The sequence below is a fragment of the Plectropomus leopardus genome, chromosome 11 (genome assembly GCF_008729295.1).
Source record: "Plectropomus leopardus isolate mb chromosome 11, YSFRI_Pleo_2.0, whole genome shotgun sequence".
NCBI lineage: Eukaryota > Metazoa > Chordata > Actinopteri > Perciformes > Serranidae > Plectropomus > Plectropomus leopardus.
The window spans coordinates 3,605,280-3,633,035 of record NC_056473.1 but is presented as its reverse complement, the minus strand read 5'-3'; the positions used below and the strand labels follow the sequence as shown (position 1 = coordinate 3,633,035).

At 39.2% G+C, this 27,756-nt stretch overlaps 1 protein-coding gene across 1 annotated transcript in view; it reads left to right on the top strand.

The window, feature by feature from the left end:
- The first annotated feature begins 1,816 nt into the window (after nt 1–1,816).
- LOC121950806 (FERM domain-containing protein 5) overlaps nt 1,817–27,756 on the top strand; it is a 91,313-nt gene continuing 65,373 nt past the window's right edge. Inside the window, exon 1 of the mRNA XM_042496926.1 lies at nt 1,817–2,028. Coding sequence (XP_042352860.1) covers nt 1,927–2,028 — 102 coding nt within the window. The 5' untranslated portion in view covers nt 1,817–1,926. The remainder of the gene's footprint in view (nt 2,029–27,756) is intronic.

Below are 27,756 nucleotides of genomic sequence, written 5' to 3'. Positions count from 1 at the left end.
AGAGTGTCAGGTTTCTGAGGGGGTCGTATTTTGGCTTCCACTCAACTCCGACACGAAATCGTAATTATTTTATGCGAACTATTGCATTATGTAACAAAGACCACTCTATAAAAACGGTCTTTTGATTAAGATTTGGTCAACCCTTCTCTGAGTAATAAACTGAAGTGAAATAACAAAAAAATTACACCGTCGTTGACATTTTTTTGAGATCCTGTACCACCTTAGACATCGCAGAGTTCTTAGTTTTGTTTTGTTTTTTTAGTTTTTAATTTAATGTTTATCATACAGGAGGGGAACTGCTGGGCCCTGTTGACCGCTTAAAAACGCACTAACGATCTTTGACCTGCAGGTGGCAGTGCGATACATTCAATATTCGCCAAATATGACCTTGGTACAATAAACTATATATCTTATACTATATATATCCTGTCCTCCTTTCAGGATGGCTTACCTTAGCGTTGACAAAACTGTTTATAATTAACCCTTTGGAACTCTTCTTGTGTTTGTATTTAAACCTTTGAATCTTTAGCAAATTGATGCAATTTCTTTCAGAAACATGGGGAAAAGGGCAAATAAGCAGCCTGGTAAAAAATGTTGCAAAAATTGCAAGAAATTTGTAGATTCAGAAAATAATTTTAAAGCAGCTAAGTAGTAATGTATAGGGAAAAAAATACGCTAGGTAAAAATATATTTATATTTTTTATATATCTTTATAATTATCATAATTACATTACAATTATGTTACACAATTATTGTACATTTTAAGCACCTTTCCCTCACCATTTCCTGATTTCTTAAAAAAAATCTTTTTCATTTCCTTTAAAAAATGTTTTTCCTTTTTTAATTTCAATAAATATATATATTTAAAAAACTTAAACACTGAACCAAAGTGCACAAAAACAAGAAGTTACTTAAAAAATGTGGGGAAAAAAGGCAATGAGCAACGTCATAAGAAATGTAAATCAACAGAAAAAATGTTTTAACTGTCGGGAAAGTGTCTTGGCAAAAAGGAAAAAAGAAATTTTTGTGTTTACTCATTAAAAATTATATTCAAAAATTAATATTTCCCAGTTATTGTTGCTGTTTTTTTTTTAATTTATTTTTTTTTTTTTAAAAAACTTTTTTTCTTACTTAAACTTACTTACTTAAACTAATTTTCTTTTTCTGGGTTTTTTTTTTTTTTTTTTTTTTTTTTTTGCTATCTGAGACCATTGATTCAGGGGATCCAAGACAGGGCACCTTGCTGTAGTTTTTTTCAGGTATTGCCCCTGGAGCTTCCAACAGCATTTACTATTTATAATTACTCATGAGTGCCTCTTGGTTCAATGAATTTTCATCATGGCAGCTTTTGGCTAAATTGTAAGTCACTGCAGTCATCATCCAGTAGTTTTGCAGCATAAATAAAATATGACTCTGTATTTAATTGTAATCCTGTGGAAGGTATTTCAAAATCAGAATTCTACTTTTATTTTATTTTATTTTTGATATTATCTGGCCCTCGGTAGCTGTGTGTGTGGATAAACTGCGGCGTAAGAAAAACAATGTTGGACATAAAAGCGCAGAGAAAACGCCACACGCTCCCGTTGGTTGACTTTGACGTCAGTTTTCAGTGGGACCCGCCCGCTTGCTCGAGTGGCAGCGGTGAATGGTGAGAGATAATCCCCGGCTCTACCACAGACACACAACAGCGCTCAGCTGCCTCTGGATCTGGATGCAGGCATCCTTGGATTTGTTTTTTTTTTTTAGTACGGGCCCACTGCACGAAAACTTAACGGGACAACAATGGTGCAAGTCTCGGCGGCTGAATGCATGGCTGCTGGTCGTTTAGGAGACCGAGGATTGTGGTCAATGTGACATTCACTTGCGCGCTGGTGTTGAGTTTATTGTTCTGGTCCTACAGACGCGGAGCGGCGATTCTCTGAGAAGATGTTGAGCCGATTCATGAGTGGCAGCATCAGGAATCTCGAGCGGGAATACAGCTGCACCGTGAGACTGCTGGATGATACGGAATATACGTGCACCATTCAGGTTAGTCACCTGTCGACCACAGTTGATACACTCTGCAGAGCTCTGAATAGCGATGCAATTGTGTCTGACCTGGCAGACAGAAATAGCGAGTGTGTTAAGTAGAGGGACTGCAAGTGCCTGCATGTCCCATTGCTGGTGCCAAGGCACAATGTAGACCCTGAATACAACATCATAGAGTCATTTTTGTCATTCCAAAAAACATGATGCATCTCCCTCACGTGACACACTATTGCCAGAATACACGAATTTCAGGAAGCTTTGTAGGACAGACATGGCAATTCCTTCAAGCTCAGGTTGATGGGATGTCAAAAAGCACATTACACTCTGAAATACATAACTGAAAGGGCGTTCTTGCAGGATTATTTGTCTCATGTGTCAGTTTATGTCTTTGCTCGAGGCAGTGCTGCTTGCTGGATTATTGCTTGTTTGGTATTAATCATCATTTACTGTTTTTGCTAATGCAGTTTCTCGTGAACCTCTTGGCATCAATAATGCACATTGGGTATCCCGTTGCTGCTCTGGAGAACATGCCTTCCAAGTTATAACAGGGGCTCTTGCACATCCACAGTGGTAGAAGCTAAAATGTGCTATGTGGTGTTAGACCCTTGAAACCTAAATTTTCGTTTTCTTGTGAGGCATTTAGGCACCTTTACCAAGCATTTAAACCTTAACCACCTGAGCAAATTTGAATTATTTCAGGCAAGGAGCAACTTGGCAAGAAATCGGGAGAAGGGGACAAGAAAATGACCTGAAAATTAGTTTAAAATTATTATTATTATTATTATTATTATTATTATTATTATTATTATATCTATTTTCAAAGTAAGACAAGAAAGAGAAAATTATTTAAGTATTTGGGGAAAATATCAGGGAAAATATCCAGACAACTAGAAATTTAAACTTATAATTATTACAATTATATATTTAATATTTTTTCTTTCTTTCCCCCAGGCCATTTCCTTGTTTCTTTTTTTGAATTCCAATTTTCAGTCTATTTTCTTGTAACGTCTTGTTAATTTCTTGCTTTTTTTGGGTAATTTCTTGTGAAGTTGAAGAGGAAATCAAACCAATTTGCTCAAGTTAATGCAAGATTGATTGCTCTCATTCAGTGACGTAGGTAATCCTATGTATTTCTTTCATAAAGTGGAAAACAAACTATTGCTATTGTCAGCTGAGACAGCTTGTAAAGATGAAAACAGAATGAGGCCCTGATATTAAAAATGTCTCCTTCTTTTGTCTCTGCACTACAAGCATTGCTTTGAGGACTGTGCAGTTTATGTTCATGCTGATTTCATAAAAAAGTAGGTGAGAGGGCCTGTCACATCAATGACAACACAAAATCGTTCCCTTTGTGTGCAGTTGTAGGAAAGGGGTGTGAGGAAATCCTGAGAGAATTTCTTGGAGCAACATGTAGACACATTAACGCCACCTTACAGGGGACACGTTTAACCTGCAGCGTGAAACAATGCAACATTAATAAGACATGCATGATTCTTGTCACTTTGATATCTGCTATCAGCAGCACTGCAGTAGCTCCTCTCCCACAAGCACGCGTGAAATAGATACTGCAATTACTGAAGGATCGTGACTGCGTGCCCAGGTTGTAAACAGACCTGCATTTGCGCTGGGAGAGCGGGGCCAGAGATGGAGCTGGGCCAGATGGACCGTGAAGCCAGCAGGTGTGCTGTTTGCAGCAGAGTCGTGTGGTCTGGGCGGCTGACGTCAGCAGGCTAGAGAGAGGAGGAGAGGAGTGTAAGAGGAGAATGCTCCGGCTCTGCTGTGACTGTCTGGCATCCTGACTATCTTTCTGTCTAACCTGGCCGTGGGAGGCAGCAGGATAATCCACCTGACTGGCCACACCGCTAAAACCTATTCTTCTTTTAGTTAAAATTTTGCCCTTCTTTCCCGCAAGGCTTCTGGCCTGCCAACAAGCAAAATCACCCAGGATACCAGGACACACAGAGGAGGGAATGCAAAGTAAGAGGCATAACTAGGTCATATTCTCTCACATGATCTCGCTCTACCTCTGTGTCTCTCCCTCTTTCTCACCTTCCTATCCTGTTTCCAGTGAGCTGGGAATTTACTCCCTGTAGAAATCTTTCCATTATCCCTCAAACTGCGTAAATTGAAATAGCAAAAATAAAATACGCCTAATGGACACGAGTCTATTTCGAAAAAACTCCCATTTATTGCAAAAAAGTTTTGACACTTACATGAGTTGGTATTTCAGGTGATTCAATCAGCCATATTTCACAAAACTGCGATGGAAACACTTTTTTGGCTTTTCTAGGTCACATGATGCTATGGCTATGTGCTTGTCAGTAGAAACTGGCTCCCTCATGATGCAGCAGGAGCTACAAGAGCTGTTATTGCATCACATAACTCTTCAAAAGTTAAGCGGATCATCCAGAAGTTTGAATACACAATTCCTCTGTGCCATCGTGGACTATCACCTCCCAGAAATCCCTCATATGTGGCTGCTCTTAAGTATAAGGTGCTCGCCTTTCCATTATTGCTCCATAACACGCCTTTGTGGCCTTTGATTGAAAATAATTACGGCTAGTGCAGTGGCTGCAATAGAAATAAAGCTGCTGATGTTTTGAACATCCTACACCATGCTTCTTGGAATGTTATCGTGAGAGAAGTCACCGAACATCACTCAGTGGAAATGTAGTCATCTCGCAATTGTGTTTTATCCACATTTTGAAAAAATGGCTTAAGTTTTGCACAAATCTGTAATGGAAACCCACCTACTGTTTCCATTGCACTCAGATCGTTTCCCTAAACTGTTGGCTCCAAATTCAGATTTGCCCCTGACTTATGTTAGCCTCTTTCCTCTGGGTTCCTGCAACTTAAGGCAAGGGAGATTTAAGACTTTTAAGTCAATTTAATGACAGCTAAGGCCTTATTTTTAGAATAATGAATTTAATGCCTTTTAAGACTTTCTAAGGATCCATGGGAACCTTGCTTCCTCCTTCTGACACTGACTCAGGTATCAGTTTCCTCAATGACAGGGACATCCCCACCATGTCTGCATTTATCAGGCCACATTCAGCAGAAATTAGAAACAGAAAATATGCATACGACACAGCTGAGCATTGTGGGCTTTCAAATGAAGGGCAGAAAATGTGTCCATCTTTTTAAGGCAGCTGTAATGCATAAACTTAAGTTTTGCTTTGATGAATTATGGATCTTTCCACTATGTTTGGAGGAGGACAGAGTGAGCGCTCATCATTACGCAGCCCTTTGGATTCAGCTCTCATCCAGATGCAGGTTAATGGAAGTGCCTGAAATCCTCTGTTGCCCTCAGGCCTCTTCTGCTCTGTGATTTTAATGCAGCGTTGCAGCAGAGAGTCAGACTTCAGCATCGCCTCACATTTGTGTCACATCTGAATAACAAAGAAATCACATTTAAAGAAAATAGATAATCAAAGACCAAGCGCATTCACCCACCGTAAATACAGCATGCGCCCTCACTGTGTGTGTCTCTGCTCCTGTAGAAAAACTCTTTTCTAATTTAGTTCTGTCAGATGCAATATTGATAAGTCGAAGACATCTAAATGCAGGTTGTTTATCCCCACTTTGCCTTAGAAGTTTTATCTCCCAGCCTGTGCATATAAAGGAGGCCTAAATATGCCACTTTTACACAGTCAGTTGCCAATATTTCCTCTGGATCTCCATTCTCAAAGTGTCTGTACGTCACAGTAAGCTCAAAACAGGAGCTCAAAAGGTATTGTGTGAGTTTTGTGTGGGGAGAGGAGACAGAAAGAGAGACAGTCTCTACAGATGCAGGAAAAGTATTGTTTACCCCGAAAGGATTGTTCGGCTTTTTGAGCAGCTATTTGTTCATCGAAAGAGTAGGGTGCATTTAAGCTCTCTTCCACTCTAGTCGTATTGTTTCTGACAGTTTTAAGTTTTTTTGCTTAACATCTCTTCAAATGCTTATATATGATGTAAGATGTAGATCATACCTATTTTCTCCTTTACTGGTGCAAATCTGATTCGCACTTCAAAAAGTTCCAGAAATTGTCGTTGTGCCTCTAATTAATTACAGATTTATTGAATGGTTGTCAGCACAGTGATCTGGCCCTCTCCAGATACAGAGTTAATTATAGCTTGCACCCTGTGAAACCTGTGATTTCCCCTGCTTTTCTAATAACTGTTTTGTATGATGGAACCACAACCACCAGCTTTCAGCTCGCCAATTAACCCAAAAGCAAACATTTGATGCCTGAATGATGATGGCCAAAATGAATCAGGATTTTTTTTTTATCATATGTGATAATTATTGAATTTAAAATATTTCTATTGCAGTTTCACATTCAACGGTGCACGGATTTTACTCCCATGCTTTGCTATATTTTTGCCGATGTACAAATCTTTGCAACAAATTAAATTGTGCTTTATTCACAATGCATCTCCTAGAGGCAAACTATAAATAAAATTGTGCCAAAACGGTTTCCCAGAAATTAGAATAACAGAGCACTGCTTTCACTTTCACACTGGGCAACACATTTTTCCATCGTTTAATTGTGGGAGGCCAAAATCCAGATCACGATTAATATTTGATTAATTGTACAGCCCCGCACTGAAGTCTGTGCTGATGCTGCCTTCACATGCTTCTCGGAAATATCAGATTTACAAGGAACGAGCATATGAACGTCCCTACAAAGTCGTAATTGTGAGTAGAAAATTGGGAAATTTCAATAAGTTCCTTAAAAAAAAGAAATTGGGGCATTTCAATGATACCAGAGCTGCCGAGTTGTGACATTTGCGTGATGTTTCAAGGCATCAGTAATGGCAGAAAGCATGGAAACAGTTTCAACAAATGACAGTAAAAGATTATATATTTCATTAATTAGTTCCGAGTAGCTATCATTTACTTACATATATGTTAGCATCTGCATCTATCAGCTGTAGCAAGCAGGCAAACTTTGAACTATAAAGCATGTCAGGCCAGTATACTAACACTGATAACGTTATTTTATAACACAAGTTGCCAACTTGACGTCATAAATACATAAACATGGTGGGCAAAAGTCAATGTTTGGTCAGTTGTGACAAACTTTTTTATGAATTCACGGATTAAATATCAGTTTTTTTGATTACTTATAAAGTGTAATAGGGTATTAATGGTAACTACTAAGACACTACTGCTGTGTCCAAAATCAGTGCCGGACAAGTTCTCTTCATGTCTGCTGACGTCTCGGTGAGGAGGCTGCCGGGGGATGGGAGTCTGTGTGTTAGGGCTGCTTCACTCTGAGGCATGGTGCCAGGGTCTCAGCTGTTGCTACGGTGACTCCACAGTTACCCTAACAAAATGTGAGATCAGTCACTGGTCAGGATTCCCCTTCCAAAAGGCTCTGACAAAGACTTGGCCGTTAGCGCTCACAGGAAGGTAATTTATATCCTGAATGCCATTGGATGGCAGTGGTGGTGAGGTGACTGATGCCATGCCCACGCCAACCAGGATGACCTTCTTTGGACTGTCCCACTGTTCCTCTGACACACATTTACTCTCTTACCTCCTGTGATGTCATTATTGTCATAGACCTTCTGTGCTTGCTGTATGATGTAAGCTCTGGGCAGCCGTGCACTAAAAGGATCATAGACTGATACTTTTGCAAGAAAGGGAAGATTCCTACCAGCTGTGATTGGTTCTTTCTCGTCACATGATATGCAACGTGCGAGCAAAAGTTGGAACTGTGTTCGTCTCTGGGCGCAGCAGTCATGCCCTGAAAAAGAGGCGCTTGGGTGCTTACATGTAGCAACAGTGTTGCTTTTGAGTGCACCTGGTGCATGTCTACATTAAAAAACAGTGGATTTGTTGAGGCTGCAGAAACATGGTATGTGAATGGGCCCTCACTTTGACAAGTTCTCATATGTATATTTTGTCATTACATTTTCCCAAATGAAGTTGGCAAAATTATGAATTAAATTAGGAACTATGTGATCAAAGCATGACCAAACAAAAATGCAAACCTGAAAAGACTCTCAGTGCCAGATCTGAGAGTTGGTAATAGATTGCAAATGGCCAGGTGAAGGAAAAGAAAATAATTATTATTCAATAAAAATTATTCAAAGCCCTCCTTATGAAATCTTTATTAAAATTATTTAATAAAGATTATTGGCTGGGATTTCTTTTAAGTCTTTTTTTGATTATTAAGATTAAGTAAAAACAATGTAAATAAACGGTTACTCATATTTATTAAACATTTTTACTTGATAATTATGTCTCCAAGTTGAGGGGCCACAGCATGGATTTTTACAGTGTGGGCCACAGGTCTGGTTGTTTCCAAAAATAGTTCGTTTACTGCCCAGCTCTAAGTGAAATAGTTTTTTACTGTTTTCGCTTTCAGTTGTTTGTGGGTTTTTTTTATACATATTTGAGTATATATTCATATAAAAAAATTAGAAAAACATACTTTTAAAAAAAAACAACAATAATTCTTACTCAAGGTGATTATTGAATGCTCAGTGCAAATATGTTTTATATATTGTTACTGCAGTTTTATCTTCAATGTCCAGTGTGACACTTCAGAGATCACTGGTGACTGTAAGTCAATGCTGACTTTACGCTGTCAGGACCTTCAGAAGTGTCCTGTGACAGGTCTACTAGGCACACAATGTGTCAGCCAGGTTTGGAAGAGTGCACACCTATGTGTGTGTGTGTGTGTGTGTTCAGAGCCAACGGCAGCAGACACACTGTTGCTATGCTTCATATAAATGATTAAAATGTGTGCTAGGTCTGAATGTTTCATGAGCAGTAACCTCAGGAGAACGTCACTTGTGTTTACCAGCATCACCGCGCACCAGTATCACGATTGGCTGAACCTGTGGCGCATGGCTGCTTGCGATTAAGGATTACATCACTGTAGCGTCTATCTAGACAGCAGGGCAGGGCAGCCCCGGCTCGCAGCCCTCTCCAATCTCTCATGGGGATTTGACATGTGGGAGCAGCCACTTGCCAGTTATACTTTATCAGTCACGTCTTGTTGATAATGAAAGGGCCGGTGCTGCGTGTCAAGGTTGCACAGGGCTGCTGCTCACTTGCTGCCTTTGGATGTGGTCCTTAATCTTCACCCTTGTGTGTCACTGCTGTCTCACACACAGCTCTGAGTGGGATTTTACTGGGAAATTGAACTTTGGGATTCATGAAAGAGCTTAGCTAAGGATGAGATGCAACTTTTGCTATGTTCTAGTTGAAAACACAAGCTCACACACACTTTTCTTGAGTTGTGGCACATCAGGATGCTTGCTGATGCCACTAACACAAGCCTAAGTGCCCAATTTGAATTTTTTTCTAGATATGATTTTTTAACTTAACTGTCATTTAAAATGTGGCCAGTATCAGACTCCAATGTGAACTGGTCATGGCCCTGATGTGCCCAGAAGAACAATAAGACGTCACACACACACAGAACACTGTGTATATGGATGCAAAAAAGGAGAAGAAGTCCATAATAAACATGAGGTCCACTGATGTGACGGTTTACAGTTTACTTTTTTAAGTTATTGTGCAGTGACTCCACAGGGAGAAGAAGAAAGTCAGCAGTGGGTGAATGAGACAAAGGGCTTTGTCAGTCTCTACTGATGGCATTTCCTAATGCCCATTTGAAATTTCAGACTGATTAGGCAACCCATCGAGGAAAAAATTAGATGCAGGCAGACGGATGGACAGACAGACGGAGTTTTCTTCATTTTATAGAAGGATGTCGATCTAAAGTGATGTAAAAGTAGCATTGAATTCCGATCTGGGTATCGTAGTGTTCAGACTGAGGTTGCTTTTCAAAAAATCTGATTTGTATTTGACTAGAATCATATATGAAAGTGGCCCAAATCTGAATTGAAAATATCAGATTCCATATGATTTGTGCTGGTCACACTGTCATTAAGCAATCGCATCAGGTTCACATAGGGGGATAAAAATCAGATTTTGGCCACTTGGGCCTGCAGAGTGAACATAGCTTAAATGTGGTTACAGAGCTTGTTTGGGTTTGTCTCACCAAATGGCCCTCTCATATTCCCCAGTGTCTCTTTGTGTGTGTGTGTTTATGTGTGTGTGTGTGTGTGTGTGTGTGGGCTGGACAGAGAGCAGGCAGGCAGTCTGTCAGTGTGGCGGTAGCAGTCTGCTGAGCCCTCCTTTGTGCTGTCTGGGATGTATTGTGTGACAATGAGAAACGGAGAGGGGCCTGAGGTTATACTCCACCTGGAAACATGAATATTAAACATCCCAGACCAATATATCCCTGCGGGGACTGGTCTGCTAATAAGAGAAGTGGACAAGAGCTGAGCAGTGTCAATGATCCTGCTCCCCCCATCAGGCCAAGATTCACTTTAACCCTTTGAAATCTGCATGACTTTTCTTGTGCTGCATTTGGATGCCTTCCACAAGAATTTAATACTTTGAAAAATGAGCAAATTGGTTCGATTTCTCTAAAAAAAACATGGGAAAAAAGCAATGAGCAACCTGACAAGAAATGTCTTGCAAATTGCAAGAAATTAGTAGATTTGAGAAAATTTGTTTAAAAAAAAAAAGTGCAAAGAAAATGTTTAGAGAGCTATATTTACCAATAAACATAATTATATATTTAAAAACACTTTTTCCGGTCATTTCTTTTTTAAAAAAATTTTAATCTTGTTTTTTTTCCAAGTGATTTTCTCGTACTTTTTTCTGATTTCTTGCTAATTTTGTGGTCATTTCTTCGATAGTTGCTGACTGTCTTATTCCCATGTTTTTGAAGGAAATCAAGTCAATTTGCCCCGGTTTCAAAGGCAAGGCAAGGCAGCCTTATTTGTGTCGCACATTTTGTACAACTGGGCAACACAAAGTGCTTTATAGAGCAGATATGACAAAAGGTAAAATGATTTACTAAATGATTAAAGATTTAGGAATAAAAGTCACCATTAAAAATAGCAAAAGCGCAGACAAGAGGTGCAAAGATATAATCATTATTTAAAATGATATAAAATCCAGTTAAAAAATAGGTTTGCATAAATAATGAAAGGGTTAATAGGAGTAAGCCTGCAGCCGTAGTAATGCAAACAGATTGCACAGCTTGTTGGTGATATTTATATACTTCAGTGGCCTCATAAATGAGTTAACAGGGTGCAGTAGTGCAACTCTTGGTGGGCATTGCAAAGGGGAGAGCCTCCGATAACTCATTTAAAAGGAGGGAAAAACAGTTAAGCTTTGATCAATTACAGATAATAAAGGGTGTTTATAACCTGCAGATATGATGTGCAGGACTGATGCACCACCACCTCCAGCCAGAGAACTAATCAGATAAGAGCTGTCTTCAAACGCTGACCTCAAAAATTTGTGAGCACAATTTCAAACAGAATTTTAATTGCAACGTTCTATCAGGCTCAGCGTTTACTGCAAGCAGGATAGCGTGAAAGCCTTGGTTGATATTTAGTTATGTTTTATAATGAGACACATTTTTTGTGCAGAGTTATTTCTGTTGTGTAACAGCCCTACTGTTTGTGTTTTGGGACTGTAACATGCTCTGCCACAGCTTTGCGGACAGCTGCTAATGGAGGGCAGGAAAATTAGATTTTGTGATATAACTGTGATGCATTTTCCGCCTTATTTACTCAATGTTGTCTAAACATACAAAAGAAGGAAAAAAGTTTGCTTTTGCTGATGTCTTTGTAGCTTTGTTTTTAGTTTGTAGATTTTGCGAAGCACAGAATATATTAAGTTAGCAGTGCTCATTCTGATGGTTTACCATTTACTGTTATTGCTGCCCTCAAATAGTTTTACCCTTTGAAACCTTGATAACCATCTTGTGCTGTGTTCAGATGCCTTTCACAAGCTTTTTGACCTTTGAAACTTGAGCAAAGTGGTTTGATTGATTGAAAAACAATGGAAAAAAGGCAATCAGCAGCATAGAGTAAAATGAGCCATGAATTGCCAAAAAAATAGTAAAAGGTTGTAAAAAAAATGTCCTGAAAATGAGCTTAAAATGAGAGAGAATGATTAGCAAATTATCAAATAACTACAGAAAAATATTCTAAAAAAACTATATTTATAATTATTTTAATTATATATTTAAAATTAGGTTACAGAAAAAATGTATTTATATTTATTGTTTTTCATTTCAGCACATATCTCAGGTCATTTCCTGCTTTGTTCTTTTAGCTTTCTGTTTTCTTGTAATTTCAGGTGATTTATTTGTAACTTTTTAGTAGTTTCTTGCTATTTGTTTGGGGTGATTCCTTCTTAAGTTGCTCACTGCCTACTTTGCATGTTTTTTGTTTTTGTTCAAAGAAACCAAGGCAATTTCAAGGTTTCAAAGGGTTAATGGACAAATGTCCCTGAGCTGCCTTCAATAGTCAGACTATACTTTTTGTCCTCTCCTCTCTACTCCGTCCTCCTCGCTCTGGTCCTGTTTGTCTCTGGGCCACAGGGCTCTCTGCGGTATAAGAGAATCCAGCCTTTGTCTCGCTCTGTACTTCAGGGCCCTGTGCCTCTGCAGACTAATGAGGAAACACAGGCATATGCTCGTACTACCACACTCACAGCGAAAAACAGTGCACTTTTTGTTTGACAACAGCCGGCTTAAAATGCCGTGATTTGTGCTCGTTTGGATTCATTTTCTATTAACAGCTATTTGGGAGCACAGAGCATGTATCGCCTGTGTCGTCCCGACAGTGTTGTTTCTTGTGAATAATCCTCGGTCACGCGATACAAAAGTTGCTTTGTAATGGAAATTGATAATAATGTGGGTGTCATCGGCTCGGAGGACAGGTGCTGAGCTGAAATCAGATGTGATCTGACAGCCGTGACACTCTTGTGTCTGCCGATCAGCCAGCAGAGCAGTGAACATCACAGAAGTGCTGATAGAGATTGAGGTATAGAAGATTAATTTAATCTTCAACTCTCAGTTCACTCTTCATTGCGTCAGTTAGGTTTGATGTCCTACAAGGGAGCTTTTTTTTTAAGTGAAAAAGTGAGGTGTTTTTATGAGACATATTTCACTCTTTTGTCCTCCCGCTATTTCTCTCTTTCAACCCGCCCTCAGCTGCTCCGCGGGTCACCTCTTTCTCTCTCTGTCTGTGCCATCGGGCTTGTGGTTCTGCAGCACACAGCCTCACTGCAGGGTTTTTTGAGCTAATGATCATCGTCCCTCCCCTCCGTCTTCCATCTAACAGTTCTGCCATCAATGTCTCAAAGTCTCATGTCTTATTTGTCTCCTCATCAGATTTAGCTTCTTAGCATGCTCTGTGGGATCTTGCCTCTGTAATGGCTTCAGTGTGGTCATTTCTGTTAAAGGAACAGATTATTTATTGCTAGCTTTTGATGTCCAAATGCTTTTAACTCATTGAGTGCCATTGACATATATATACGTCAAAGTGTGTTTTTGGCAGCTGGCATAAGGGGGCACTCTCACGCTCCCTGTGTGCAATTTCGGGGCTGCTGGGATTCGTAGTTGTAGTACAGAAGACGGTAGATCAAAACATGAAGTGGAGTAGCCGGGATCAGAGAGCAGAGAGATCTGTATGGAGGTGATGCGAAACTACAGCAACGAAGCTACATCAATTCAATATTGGCATAAAAGGCCCCCCAAAAAACCGAGAGGGTCAAGTAGCCAGTTTCGCCAGCGGACGCTGGAAGAAACTCTCGTGGATCTCAGGCTCCCCCCCAAGCTCTTGACTGAGTGTCCCGTGGGGTCCGAAGCGTTTACTTTGAAAAAATCAGAGTGTTCAAAGCAGGCCCGGTCCCCCGAATACTGCAGGTAGGAATAATGGAATAGGACTCCAGTTCTATTTTGTGGGTTTCCTCTCTCTGAACTGGGGCCATGATTTGTTGCATTGTGCTGTACTTTGTATATTTACACATTAACACACATTTGTAATACAATTTTCAGGTGTCTTTTATGTCATTGAAGGCAAAATTATAACATTCAAATCACTGTTTTGCTTGATCATTATACATATATAGGAGCTATGAATTCCTTTAGAAAGGAGAGAATTTTGTGACATAAATATTTAATTGGGATGGTTTATATTTTGTTTCATGTTTTTTGTAAGTGTGATGGGATATTATTATTTATCAGTTTCATGATTATGGTTATTGGGAGAATTGGGTCACATGGATATGGCCGGTGACATTGATAATCTACACAAGAATTGCATTTCACCGGTATCAGGTAGATAGGAGAGAGGGTGAAGTGGGTTGCCGTATTTTTTTGTTGACTACACTTTTTATTTTTTGGATCTAAGCAAATCTTTTGTTTGCGTGAAGACCACTCCAGGCTCAGCTTCAGCCTCTCAGCCACTTCTCGTTTGTTTCCTGTAGTCGCTACAACATGGGATAGGCTCATTCCAAGACTGATAGATTCCAAGAGTGTTTATATAAACTGGATTTGTGGTCCAGCTGATTTTCGTGAGGCAGCTCGATTTAGGGCTGTGCGATATGACAAAATACATCCTCTGATGATAAAATAAACATCTATCATTTCATGTTATGCTATATTGCTTATTTCGTTTATGCCATCTGAAAACACTTTGGGTCCCTCTGTGTGGCCAAGGGGGCATCTACACAATGCACAACACCAAAAACAAACATGGAGGATCTGGAAAGCGATACTGAATGTGGGCATTCCTTCTGTCCTCTTGATGTGGTTTGGGTTCAAAAAGTCAGCCATAGAACTAGGGGTGGGAGAATATACGAATATACTTGACGCATTGCAGCTTGTTCCACATGTGATGTATAAAATGACTTCATTGAGAACACTGAGTGTAAACGGTTTTGTGTGTTTGTACATATAGATCATTTCATAATTTTGTATTTTAGTAGTTTACGATAGTTTAGAGAAATTTATATATATATATATATATATATATATATATACGTGTATCGCAATATAGCCTAATAAAATATAAATATCAATTGCTGTGAAGTGATTCAAAAATCCTTTCAGGTTCTACAAGGTTTACGTTGGCAGTTTTGCAGATTGCTTTTTGGTAACAGCTTATATTCTCCTAATATAAACAGTATTATAGCATTGTACATGCAGACCCTCGGTTTCCAACAGCAGTTAACTTCACCAGACTGTGAGTCATGTATGAATAAAACATAAATACAAAGCATGCAAACAGGGTTGTTAAGTTCATCGGCGAACTAAACAATGTAGTAAGTTTCATTTTTTTAGGAATGTGTAGTGTAATGGGATGTTTGCAACCACATGTGCCAGTTACTGGCATCTTAGATATGACTGGCACCCCAATATTTGATGCATAATATTAATTTGCCAAGTGTGGGGCAATAAACAAAAAGCATAATGTCAGCAAAGTCCTTTCAGTGATGGGAGAGGTTATTCTTACAGCTTGGTGCAGAGGCGATTTGCATGAAGGTGTTGACCTGTCCGCTGCAACTTGGGAGGACAAAAGAAAGTTTCCCCTTTTGGACAAGAATATAAAACCCCCGAGACCAGCTGCATGATATTGTTTCAGGCGAGTCAATCATTGAACAATCTAATTTCCTGCTCTTACTCCTCAGAAGTCTATATAGTAAAAAGTCATTTTTTAATTTTTATTTATATTATTTTATACATAGATCCATTCATCCTAAAAATTCTAGATTGATTGAATATTTCCAAATAGAGCTTTTCAGGTCATCTGCTGAAATTCCAGTATTTTATCACATGATAATATATATCTAAAGAAAATATCACCATATCGTTTTCTTTGCAATATGGACCGAGAGCTTTTGATTGCATAACTTGGAAAAATGAAATGTCTAAACAAGGGATGCACTGCTCTGCAGATACTGAAGTATTTAAAGTCTGTTTGCTTGGAACTCAGTGGGATTATTTTTATTGCTGTGGCACAGAAAAATACCAGCTGTGACTGACAGTGGAAACTCTGAATTTTATAATGACATTGACAGACATTGTATTTAGTGTGGATTGGTCATGTCATGGCAGATACTCCTCTACTTGATTGGGTCTGTAAAGGTGACTATAGGATCCAGTATCATATTACTGCATGGGTTCCTAGTGTAAACAAGTATGAATGGTCCAACAAACCCAGACGTCTGAACTGAGACGCTGATGTTAGAGGTAAAAATTGATTTAAGATCTGAGAATTCTGGCTGGTATAAAATGGGGGCCTTGTTTTTCTCGCACACATTCGGCTCTTAAGTGCCAAATTGAAATTGCGAATATAAAATAGGCTTAATGGAAACAAATCAATTCCGAAAAAAAGGATTGTGCACCCCTTCACACTTTATCGGTCACATGATGCTATGTGTTTGTCAGTAGGAACTGACTCCCTCATGATGCAGCAGGAGCTACAAGAGGTGATATTGCATCACATAACTCTTCAAAAGTTAAGCGGATCATCTGGAAGTTTTTAATCCACAATTCCTCTGAGAAATCGTGGACTATCAGCTCCCAGAAATACCTCATGTGGCTGCTTCCACATATAAGGGGCTCGTCTTTCCATTATCACTCACATAACATGCCTACGTGGCCTTGGATTAGAAATAATGACGGCTAGTGCAGTGGCTGCAATAGAAATAAAGCTGCTGATGTTTTGAACATCCATCGCCATGCTTCTTGGAATGTTATCGCCAGAGGAGAAGTTGCATGACATCACTCAGTGAAAACACAGTCATCTCATAATTGTGTTTTAATGCAATTTTAAAAATATTGCTTACGTTTTCTGTAAATATGTAATGAAAACCTGTCTAAGGGGATTGATAATACCCTTCATAATCATTTATGGTTGTAATATAATGTTTACCATGAGGACAGTGGCTTATCATTCTAAAATGCTTCTGAAAAGCCATCTGAACTCTCACAAATTACTGTGTACTTCTTCGTACAGATAGGGCTCGGAGTCTGTGAAGAGCGCCACTTGAACTGCACTGACAGTACATGTCTGTTCTGTGGGTCTCACTCCTGCTCTCCTTTACCGTCTTTTATTTCCGTGTTCAAAAGAGTGACAATACACGGCTGTCTCTCAGGTGTGCCTCGGTGCACAGTTGAACAAATCCGCTTATGAAAACGAGAACAGCAGAGAGCGGAGGAGCTTTGAGAGAGCCGTGTGTAATGGTGCGACAAGATGTTGAGACGAGGGCGGGCTGGTTGTTTTTGGTATTTAGAGTTGAAAAATCACCCATTGAATGTTTAATTTATCAAAGTCTAATTTGCCACCCACTCTGAGCAATTTTCCTCCAGAGAAGGAGTTGTGTTTTCCGCTGGGTCGATAAATGACAGGCTGAGTTGCTCTATGAGAGGCATTATTTGTGTGTGTTCGCGCTGTATGCTCGCCTTGCGGGTGTCTGTGTGCATATAGCATATTTGCATGCCATGTCATCCATCAGTCATTGCTTTTTTCCCATCTTAGAATCAAATAAAGACCTGGGTGGCTCCCGTTGTTCCACGTGTGCCTGGGCCTGCAGATTACACTAACAGCTATTCATGCATGCAATCAGTCTCCTTTCCTTTGTGTGTGTGTCAGCGCAGCAGTCAGAAGAGATGAGTGTCTCTGGAGAGGAGATAGATGAACACACACAGGAGACAAAGAGGCTGGCCAGTGAAAATACACAACAAGCTGCAGACACAAAGCCAGCTGTCCACTGCAGGTTCGGGGTCAGATCAGCAAATGTTTTCGGTTTTGAAACAATAACAGTAGTATTTGCCAATACAAGATTGTTCTGTCCAGTTTATTTATATTTTATTTATTTAGGATATTTTAATATTTTTTCACATTTCAATTCCAATGTAGAATATTCTTGAGAATTAAAAGTTTTCTTTGAAACAATGTACTTGCATTATTTTGCTATATTATCAGTTTATCAGTGGCATAAAAAGGCGTTAAAATGATGATGACACTAACGTTCATTTATTGCAACATTTTCTAGGAAAATATATCTTCCAAAAAAAAATTTGTTATTGTGATACATCTATCTATAATATTGATTTTTCTAATTTAATACATGAAAAAGAAGAAGGGGTGCACAATCATAAATTTTTGCTTCTGCTGCAGCTAGATGACACTCTCCTTTGCATTATAAGATTACTTTTTTCTATGGCTCAAAATACATAAGGATACATTTAATTAGCAAAAAGACCAGTAATGGAACCTATTCAGCCTATCCTAAGTGACATGGGGCGAGAGGTGGCGTACTCCCTGCCAGACTATCACAGACTATCACAGGGCTGGCACATAAGCCTTATTTACAATGCCAGTTCAAGGTGGGAAAATCCCCTTGTTAAGCTGCCTCACCGTTCTGCATATGCCTCTGAGCCGGAGGTAGTGACAGCGCTGTAAAGAGCTTGGTGTAAAACGTAGAGCTGGAAAGATGTGACCATAAATGTTGCAAACTGGGAAAACAATGAGATTCAGGAGGTCCTTACCCTCTGAGCAGAGAATGAGATCAGCTGTCATGTAACAGAGAAGGTAACTGATTTTGATTGAGATGTTGTTTACAAAGTGCTTCCATCGCATATATTATTTGTCATGTTAGAGGCGGACGCTCGTATGTTAAATGTCATGCTCCTCATACCTCTTTTGATCACAGGATGCTGCGATGCAGTGCATAAACACACCAGAATGGAATGAAACAACACCATTGTTTGGTTCTGTGTAAAATGCTGGGGCGGTATAAAGGGGGGGACTTCGTTGTGGCCCTGTAGCGCAGTCTCTTTGTAAAAGCAGCTCTAGAGACAGACAGCCAGTCATGCTCACATTCTCACCTATGGCCAATTTAAAGCAACCAATTAACCTGCATGTCTTTTGACTGAGGGAGGATGCCTGAGAACCCAGAGAAACCCATACTAACATGGGGACAACATGCAATCTCCACACAGGAAGGCCCCAGCCGGCCAGCGGGTTTGAACTTGCAACCTTCTTGCAGTGAGGCCACAGTGCTAATGAAGGATTTCTTCAGAAACAATGTATAGACTCAGCAGAAATCCCTGTCAATCATCACTTATGACCCACGTGAAGTGTGTGACAGTGTATTTATCTGAAAACTCTCTCTGCCTGTATTTTCTTACTTCCTTTTTTAAATTTCTGTGCTCAGGACCTTCATAGGCATGTACTAGGGCTGCAAATCGATATCACTTTCCAAAATTGATTATTGGGAAAATTAACAATTGATTAATTTATTAATCGTCATTTGAAAAAAAAAAAAAAACTTTTTCAAACAATACACAAACATACAATATTGCGATTTTTCCTCAATCTAAGCTCACAGAAACATTTTGCATATACTTTGACAGCATTACATAGCTTATCGATTAAATTTAACATGTTTGATTACATTTTCTGATAACCGATTAACTCATTGAGTGCCAGCCCTATTACATAATGGAAAGTGGCTTGTGCCAGCTTTTCTGGCCATTTTGAGTCACTTTCAAGACCCACAGAATATTTAGCACAAAGAGTCAGAAAACACCAAATAACTCAAATGAAAGAAGAAACTCTCTTTTTGGTCATGTAAAAAAATGTTTGTTTGCACCTTGTTCCATTCTTGATTTATCTGAAGTTGAATTGAGGCTAGTTTCATCAAAAAGACCACTTTTTTTTCTAGAAAACTGAGAAAAATGCATTTTTTGTGAAAGGGAGTCTGTCAAGCAAAACAGTGATTTGAATATTATAATTTTGCCTTCAATGACATAAAAGACACCTGAAAATTGTATTACAAATGTGTGTTAATGTGTAAATATGCAAAGTACAGCACAATGCAACAAATCATTGCCCCAGTTCAGAGAGAGGAAACCCACAAAATAGAACCAGAGTCCCATTCCATTATTCCTACCTGCAGTATTCGGGGGACCGGGCCTGCTTTGATTTTTTCAAAGTAAACGCTTCGGACTCCACGGTTCACTCAGTCAAGAGCTTGGGGGGGGGCCCGACATCCATGAGAGTTTCTTCAAGCATCCGCTGGCGAAACTGGCCACTTGATCCTCTCCATTTTTTGGGGGGCATTTATGCAGATATTGAATTGATGTAGCTTTGTTGCTGTAGTTTCGAATCACCTCCCTCTCTGATCCCGGCTACTCCACTTCACGCTTTGATCTACCGTCTTCTGTACTACAACTACGAATCCTAGCAGCCCTAAAATTACACACAGGGAGCGTGAGAGCGCCCCCTTGTGCCAGCCGCCGAAAACACACTGATGTATAGTTCCGTCAATGGCGCTCAAGTGTTTGCTTGCAGAAGGCATCCAAGAGACACAGTGATGAAAAAACGTAAATAAAGAGGGATAAAACAGAACGAGTGAATCTGGGGTTGGCTTTTACTTTTACTTTTGCTGGCAAGCGTGTTCACAAACAGTAACTGACAATCCCGTATAGTAGATCTTTGAACATTTGTTATAGCTCTCTGTAAGAGATTGTCTCGCCTTCACATAATTGCATTACAAGGAGAAATCATAGGTAGTTTATACCTTTGTCACATTACGGGTCTGAATTACTCCTGTGGAATGTCTTTCTGAGTCATCTATTCAGTCTCTGATTGGCTGGCCAACCTGGAAGCCAGCCAGACTGCCCTTGATGACCATGACAACCACTGCCTGTCACAGGGTATTTCCCACGTGTCTTCCTCCCTCAGCCACAGCAGCTGCTAAAAATCAGTTAAGGAAAAACATTCTCATTATTCCTGCTTCATTAGGTTGTGTGTCTGGATATATTAGACAACAAGCCATGATAGAGACTTGTTATCTGGTGCCCTCTGTCTCCATTTGCCTGCAAGCCTCACTGACTCCAGTAGTGAGTGAGTACATAGCAGACTCAATCACACGCATCTTTTCATTTGGTTCAGAAAATTCCATTTTGTGCCCTATAATGTTTGTAATTGTAACACAACACTATTCCCACATCTAGCACAAGAAAATCACATTAGGAGCGGCGGTTAGTGCCGAACAACTGCATCGCTGCCTCAAGGAAAATAGGTTTTCAGGCCAAGTAGTGACACGGGTTTAGGATTTAACAGTTGTGCATATGATTGTCACAGCGATTGTCTCTCTGGGGGTGTTTGTGTCATGATGACTGAATAGAGTATCTGATATCTTCTGAGCCATCAAATGCACTCCTCTGCACTCTGTTGTAATAGATGTGTTGCTGCTATTGTGTGCTGTCTTATACGGTGTCTATTTCAAACCAAATATCAAATCAAGAGCTTTTAGTGACTACAGTCTGATGCTGGCATGTTCTGTAAGATTGATCTTTGATATGATTGGTTATGGAATGATGGTACTGAAAGCTATATGATATATATGTATATCTGTATATGCTGTCCACCAGTGAGAAAGTTTCTTATGAGTATTGAAAGGTTGTGGCATTTACAACACCAGAGAATCCATAAAATCCTTTCAAAACTGTGGAAAAGTAGGTACAAAATCCTGCATATGATTAAAGTCTTAGGGCTGACAGCCAGGGTAGTGGCTCTGTGAGGCTCTGCTTATTCACAATAGTGCTGCAAGCTAAATGCTAATGCTAGCTTGGAGACACAATAACAATGCTAACATGCTGATGTTTTAGTCAGGCTATTTTCATGCACTGTACCTACATGTATTTGTGAAAAGTAATGCACCACTATTTGTATATACCACTACAAGCCAGTGATTTGTGTATAACTAGCGTAAACGGGAAGGCTGCAATCATGTGACCAATGTGCTGATATGAGTAAAGATAGAGGTAGTGTAAAGAGCAAAAGTTTGGGTAAGAAGAGAGGTTTGAAGTGGTGGATTGGTCAAACAAACACAAGACTTTCCCCCAGGAAACCAGTGTTTATGTACTGTGTAAAATCGAGTGAAATTTAAGTTATTTTAAGTATGTCATTACCGTGTTTCTTTTCCTAAACCTAAACTACGCAACCAGTGTTAAGCACGTAATGTGACAACGCCATTCCTGTGGCTCTAATTCTTAAGACATCATACAAACCACTGCATGTGCATTTTCATAAGATAAAAGCACTTCTGCATGAGAATACATTATTTTAGTAGATATAATGCCTACAATGTTCACCATCTTAGTTTTGCATCATAGCATGCTAAGGTTAGCTAAACACAGAGTACAGCAGAGGCTGATAATTTCAGGTTTGCAGGTCTTTGATCTGGATAAAAAGTCAGGGGATCCCCAAAGTTATTGGGGTGCATCATTAGGAAATATTAATGTTAGTACCTCCTTCTGTGCCAGTGACATGTTTGACTGGATAAGTTTAAACTATGTCCTGCTTGTAGCGCAACATGAAAAGGAAAGTCATCAAGTAAGTCAGTAGGGTTCATCCTCTGGGGACCAATGAATGTCAGGGCAATATTTTTATGCAATCAGTCCAAATGTTGTTGAGCTATTTCAGTCTGGACCCAAGTGGACATATCAACCATCAGACGAAGTTGCTGTCCTGAGAGCCATGATGCTAGCCTGGCCAAAAATAACACTCTTAAGAGTATCCATTTTAGTGGCACGCACATACTCTATATATTTGTGTTCTCCAATGTCTGAGCTTAATTTTGAGAAAGAGAAGAAAAGAAAAAAGAAAAAGAAGACTTAAGTGTCATTGAGGTGTGCCAAAACATTGAGATTATCCCTAAAAGATAAGAAGACTGTTAAGCTGAAAACCTGGCTGTATATGTGCCTTCAAAATGACCTTTCAAGCAGAAACATTTGATGAAAAAATCTACACAGCTGTCTTGTCTTATTTTCTCATTTTGTGTTGTGTGCTTTTAATATGAGCTAAGAAAGTATTAAAAATGTCAGAAGACCTCAGGAAATAATTTTAGCCCTCTGGCGGCCGCTCTGTGTCTTTGTTTTGGCTGAGTACACAGACAGAGGTGTGCCATATGGCAGCAGAATAGCAGTCTGGGGGGAATTGTTTCAACAGTGGTGCTTCCCTTCAATAAATGGTGATCATGAAGCTCCCCACCATCCCCAGGGTGGGAGACAGGTGCCACTGAGGGGAATAAAGGGCTGTTTGCACAGCTACCCAGTACGTCAGTCTCCAAACTCATTTAGGAGGGAGGAGTAATTGTTTGCCCCAGGCCTCTGAGGCTGCACATACAGTGCAAGAGGGGAGGAGTTGCTTTAATAGAGTTTCATTTAATATGAAATGGTAAGAGGACAGTAAAAAAACCTACACGCCTTTTCTCAGTTGCTTCTGTTTGCATGTTTTGTAAATGTGCTAAGAGCAGATGAAATATTCAACTTTTGTTTTCTTATGTTGGGCTTAGGGATGGGGATCGTTCATTGTTATTGATATTGATACTATTATTGAGACTCCCTAACAATATTTTTCTATTATTTGTTGGAAAGACAAGGTTTTAACAGAACTGGTTTTGCTTTTATTGCTTAACAAGAGATTGTTTCTGAAGAGAGCAAAAAAAGTTCTAGGCTTCAATCAACATGGAAGAATTTTTTTTTGTGTGTATCAAAAATTATTTAATTTTCACACTTAAGTGTTGGTTTATGTCTATATTTTCACTTTTAGTCATGTTTTTAGTTATTAGGAAATAAACAATTGTATTTTAATTTAAATATTTGCTTTGAAAAATCTTGGCATCAGTAGTTTTAAATATGTAGTATGAGATTATTAGAGCTCATTATAGGACATCTCTAATATCCATTTTATATTTCTGGGAAAACAAATTTCTCACCCAAACCACTGTATTCACAATCAAACCTTATGCAACCTGATTTTTTGGCTAACTAGCTCTGATCCTGCTGATTACAACTTGGATTTCAGCTTGGGTTACTATATTTCACTGACGCTACAAAGTTTGGGTTTGCTTACCACTGCTGCGGAACAGTGATTGGATTTAAATGACATGACTCGATTGGAGATGTAATGTTACGTTACAGGACCCAGGGGACAAAACAGCAGTATGGATGAGCTCAAACGTTATTAATTTTCAGGTTTTGAAAAAAGCGGAACCGGGTCCTTAATAGAACTGGGTTTCGATCCCCATTCCTGATTGGGAGTATTGTTTTATCATTTGCGTTGCACTGCCTAATAGGTGGTATTATCACCAGGAGGCAAAGCTGTATGTTTAAACTGAAAATAGAGCTTGTTTCCAAATATCTTTACAGTCAGTGTGTCATGTGAGCTATCCTAATTATAATGGATTTAAGTGTAGAGCAGTGCAATCCAATACAAAGATCAATTGGGTATCCCCTGGGCTGTGGTAATGCTGATGATGCTGATCACGCTGTGGTCCAGTTTTTGGTGAGCTATTTTTGTCACCCCTCAGTGCAGGTACAGAGAATAAACTCTACAGAGGAGTCGGCCCAGCTGCCTCCGCCCACATGCTGCCTCAAGCACAATGCAAAGCTAATGAATCATGAACACATTCTGTGACGATCATTATCTGATCTGTTGTTGCCTTACGCTCTTGGAAGATTCGAGTGATATATCTTGGACTGATTGTGTTGCTCATACTGGGTTACAGTTTTATTGCCTTTCAAAGCCAAAGGAGTCTAACAAGTTTGCCACTGCATCATCTGAAGCCTTCGTCTCTGACAGAAGGCTCATAAAAAGGCACAAAGCAATAAACAATAAAAATATTCAAATTAACGAACACGTTTCCCACTTTGACAACACCCCCCCCAAATAAAAAAATCTAATTCTGATAGATTTGGCGATATTGGCCATACACCTAACATTAGCCTTTACTAATTTCTGCCATGTTTACTATTGGGACAAAATGTATCATTACCTTATATGAACTTTTGATCTGACAAAAAGTAAACTGAGTTTAATCTAACAAAGTGATGTCCTTGATGCATTTCATTTGTCCTCTCTGTTAAACCTTATTATTCTATCGTTTTATCACTGTATCAAATATAAAAGTGGACTGCTTTTTGCAATATTTCTTTATTTAATATTCCTTTATTTGTTAACTTCTCTGCATGGGAATACAGTAATATCCACCTCATTTATCAGTTTCCCTGTCCCTTGAAAATGTCTTTTTCTTTTTTCCCTTCATTAGTAATGTTTGTCTTTTTGCTTGTTATATATATATATACCCTACGGTGTTACACTAAGATATGCAAAGGTAAATAGTACTTTTCTGTGTAAGCCTTAGGGTTGAGCTGAATTCTTTGATGAAAGAATTTGAGTATCAGGTATAGACAAAAGACTTTTTCCACCCATTCAGAGTATGGCTATGGATACAGATAATTTAGTTGGGTGAACAGATAGATAAGGTCTACTCGCTCATCCCTGATGTGCACTTTGTGAATGTGCAATATATAAAGAGCTATTGAGAACTTGGGCCAAATTCGTTGTATGTGTAAATATGCTCGGCAAGTAAAGTTGATTTTTTTAATCTGTTTTATCTGATTTAATGTCCATGGTAACTGGTTGGAGCATTTAGCACTGCGTGATGCTGTGACAATGCTGTGAAGGAGACACATGCAAGTCTCTTGCAGATCAATTTGTGGTCTGGTTTCTAAAAAAAACAGTTTTCAGAGCAATATATTACCCCCCTAGACATAAAGTTACTAGATGCTGTATATCATTTAGCCTTAAGGTTCATAGCTGGTGATCCTTACAGCTCCCACTACTGCCATTTTTATCAAAAGGTCGGTTGGCCATATTTGGCTGTGAGGCGGTACCAGCATTGGTTTTTATTTATCTATTAAGTTTGAAACACATCCTTTCTCCCTATATTTTTTAAACTCTAAAATCATATAATCTTAGTATTGGTCGCAGAATGGCTTGTTGCACCACATTCGCCAAATCAGAACTGAACTAGGAAAAATGTCATTCTCTCACAGTGCACCTTATACATTCAAAAATCTGCAATGGAATTTAAACGTGGACCATTAGGACTGTTCAAATGCCTAATTTCAGATCTTTTTAAATTGAGTGTAAATGTTTTTAATTATACTTCTACACCATAACATGTTTGTTATCCTGTGTTTTTGTTCTTAGCTATTTATATTGCTATTATTGTTTGTTGTTTTGCATGGTTTTATTTCTATTCTAGCTGTTATTTGTTTTCTTGTTGATTGTTTTTCTTGTCTTTGTTCACACTCGGCATCACTGAAAATGTGGGTCTTCCTAAACTGATTGCCCAAGTCTTAAATAAAGGTTTAAATGAATTGCTGATAATTATAATAGGTTGATCCATTCCTGGACATTTGATTTAGCTGTGTTCCTTGACTTAGTTTATTGCTAATACCTTATCAGTTTGGGACTCAGTCCATAACACGCCTGCATCGCCTTCAATTACAAATAATGACGGCTGGTGCGGTGACTGCAATAAAAAATAAACCTGCTAATGTTTTGAACTTTCATCACCATGCTTCTTAGAACGTTATTGCCAGAGGAGAAGTCACATAACATCACTTAGTGGCAACGCAGCCATCTCACATTTATGTTTAATCAACATTTCGAAAATATTGCTTAATTTTTGCACAGATATGTAATGGGAACCTACCTAGAGACAAGCTTCCCTCCTGAGTGAATGGCACAGTTTTGCTGCCTTCATTGGCCGCTGCTTTAACTGCGGGCTCCTTTGGGCTTTCCTGAAATGCCTCTTATTCACTAGGCATTAACTTGCCTCTATAATTAATGAGGGCAGCTAACTGAGCAATGGCAGCAGAGCTTTATGGAAAGACTCCAGGAGTGCCTTTCAGGACATCCCATTACCTCTGTCCTCTGGTGGTTGCGGCTGGCTCAGTAATGATATAGTGGCTGTTATGGCTGCTGAGGGCTGCACTCTGTAGGAGGTACACTCAAGCTGAGATTATTCTTCGTTAATTTTTTTTTTTCCTTTATCCGTTTTATCTCTCAAACACGAGTCTCTCTATGCTCGATTCATACAATAGAAATGATCTGTAAAAAAATGGACATCATTAAAAAGAAAACAGTGAAGGAGGTTTGACAGTCACCATTTCAGCTACCAGAGAAGTGATGAAATCCTAAAATGATGTGATACACCCTCTGTTATGTTGCATTAATTACATCATTGCCTCAGCCAGACTGTCTCTTAAAGTTGCAAGTGGCTGAATAATAGATGGGTGCATATATGAATTATGTATAATGGGTATGTTTGATATTCAGATATTGCTATGCTTTATAGGAAATTGATAATGCACTCCCTTACGTTTATGAAACTAAATAGGCCATCTCTACTCAACCAAAGCCAAGATTGGTTATTGCTAAATTGGCAGAAATCAGCATATTGCCTGTTCCTGCTATTTGACTGATTTTTTTTTTCTTCATCTTTTTGAACTGTGGTGTGGGCAAAAAGTGTTTGAGTCTTTGCCAAGGCAGTGCCCTTCTGCAAATGGTGGAGTAATTACCACCCAGCTGCCAGGCCCTGTTTGCTCCGTGACAGTTGGCCAGACTTTGCAGTCAATACTTCACTGCCCACTTCATTCTCTGCAAACATCACCTTGATTTGATTTATCGCGAAGACTCTTGTCTCTGAACCAAAGCACACAAGGTGAGGACTGCGGAGGATCAGCACAGTTTTCTTCAGTGGCTTGTTTGGCCTTTAAAGCAAACTTTCTTATGGTGCACATTTTTACCCTCCAATCACAGGACTAACTAACATACATTTTTGCTGCATATGAAAGATGTGCCAGTACAACTCTATAGTTATATGTGCTTTCTCATTGGTATGGCTTACTAAAACACCTAAATAGAACAAATTCATCATTCATGTTGGTTATGGATGCCAGTTTTCCTGGAAGTAAACTACCATTCCTTTTTACTATAGCCAATTTTTCATGACTCACAGTTTTTCTACGGCTTCAAACT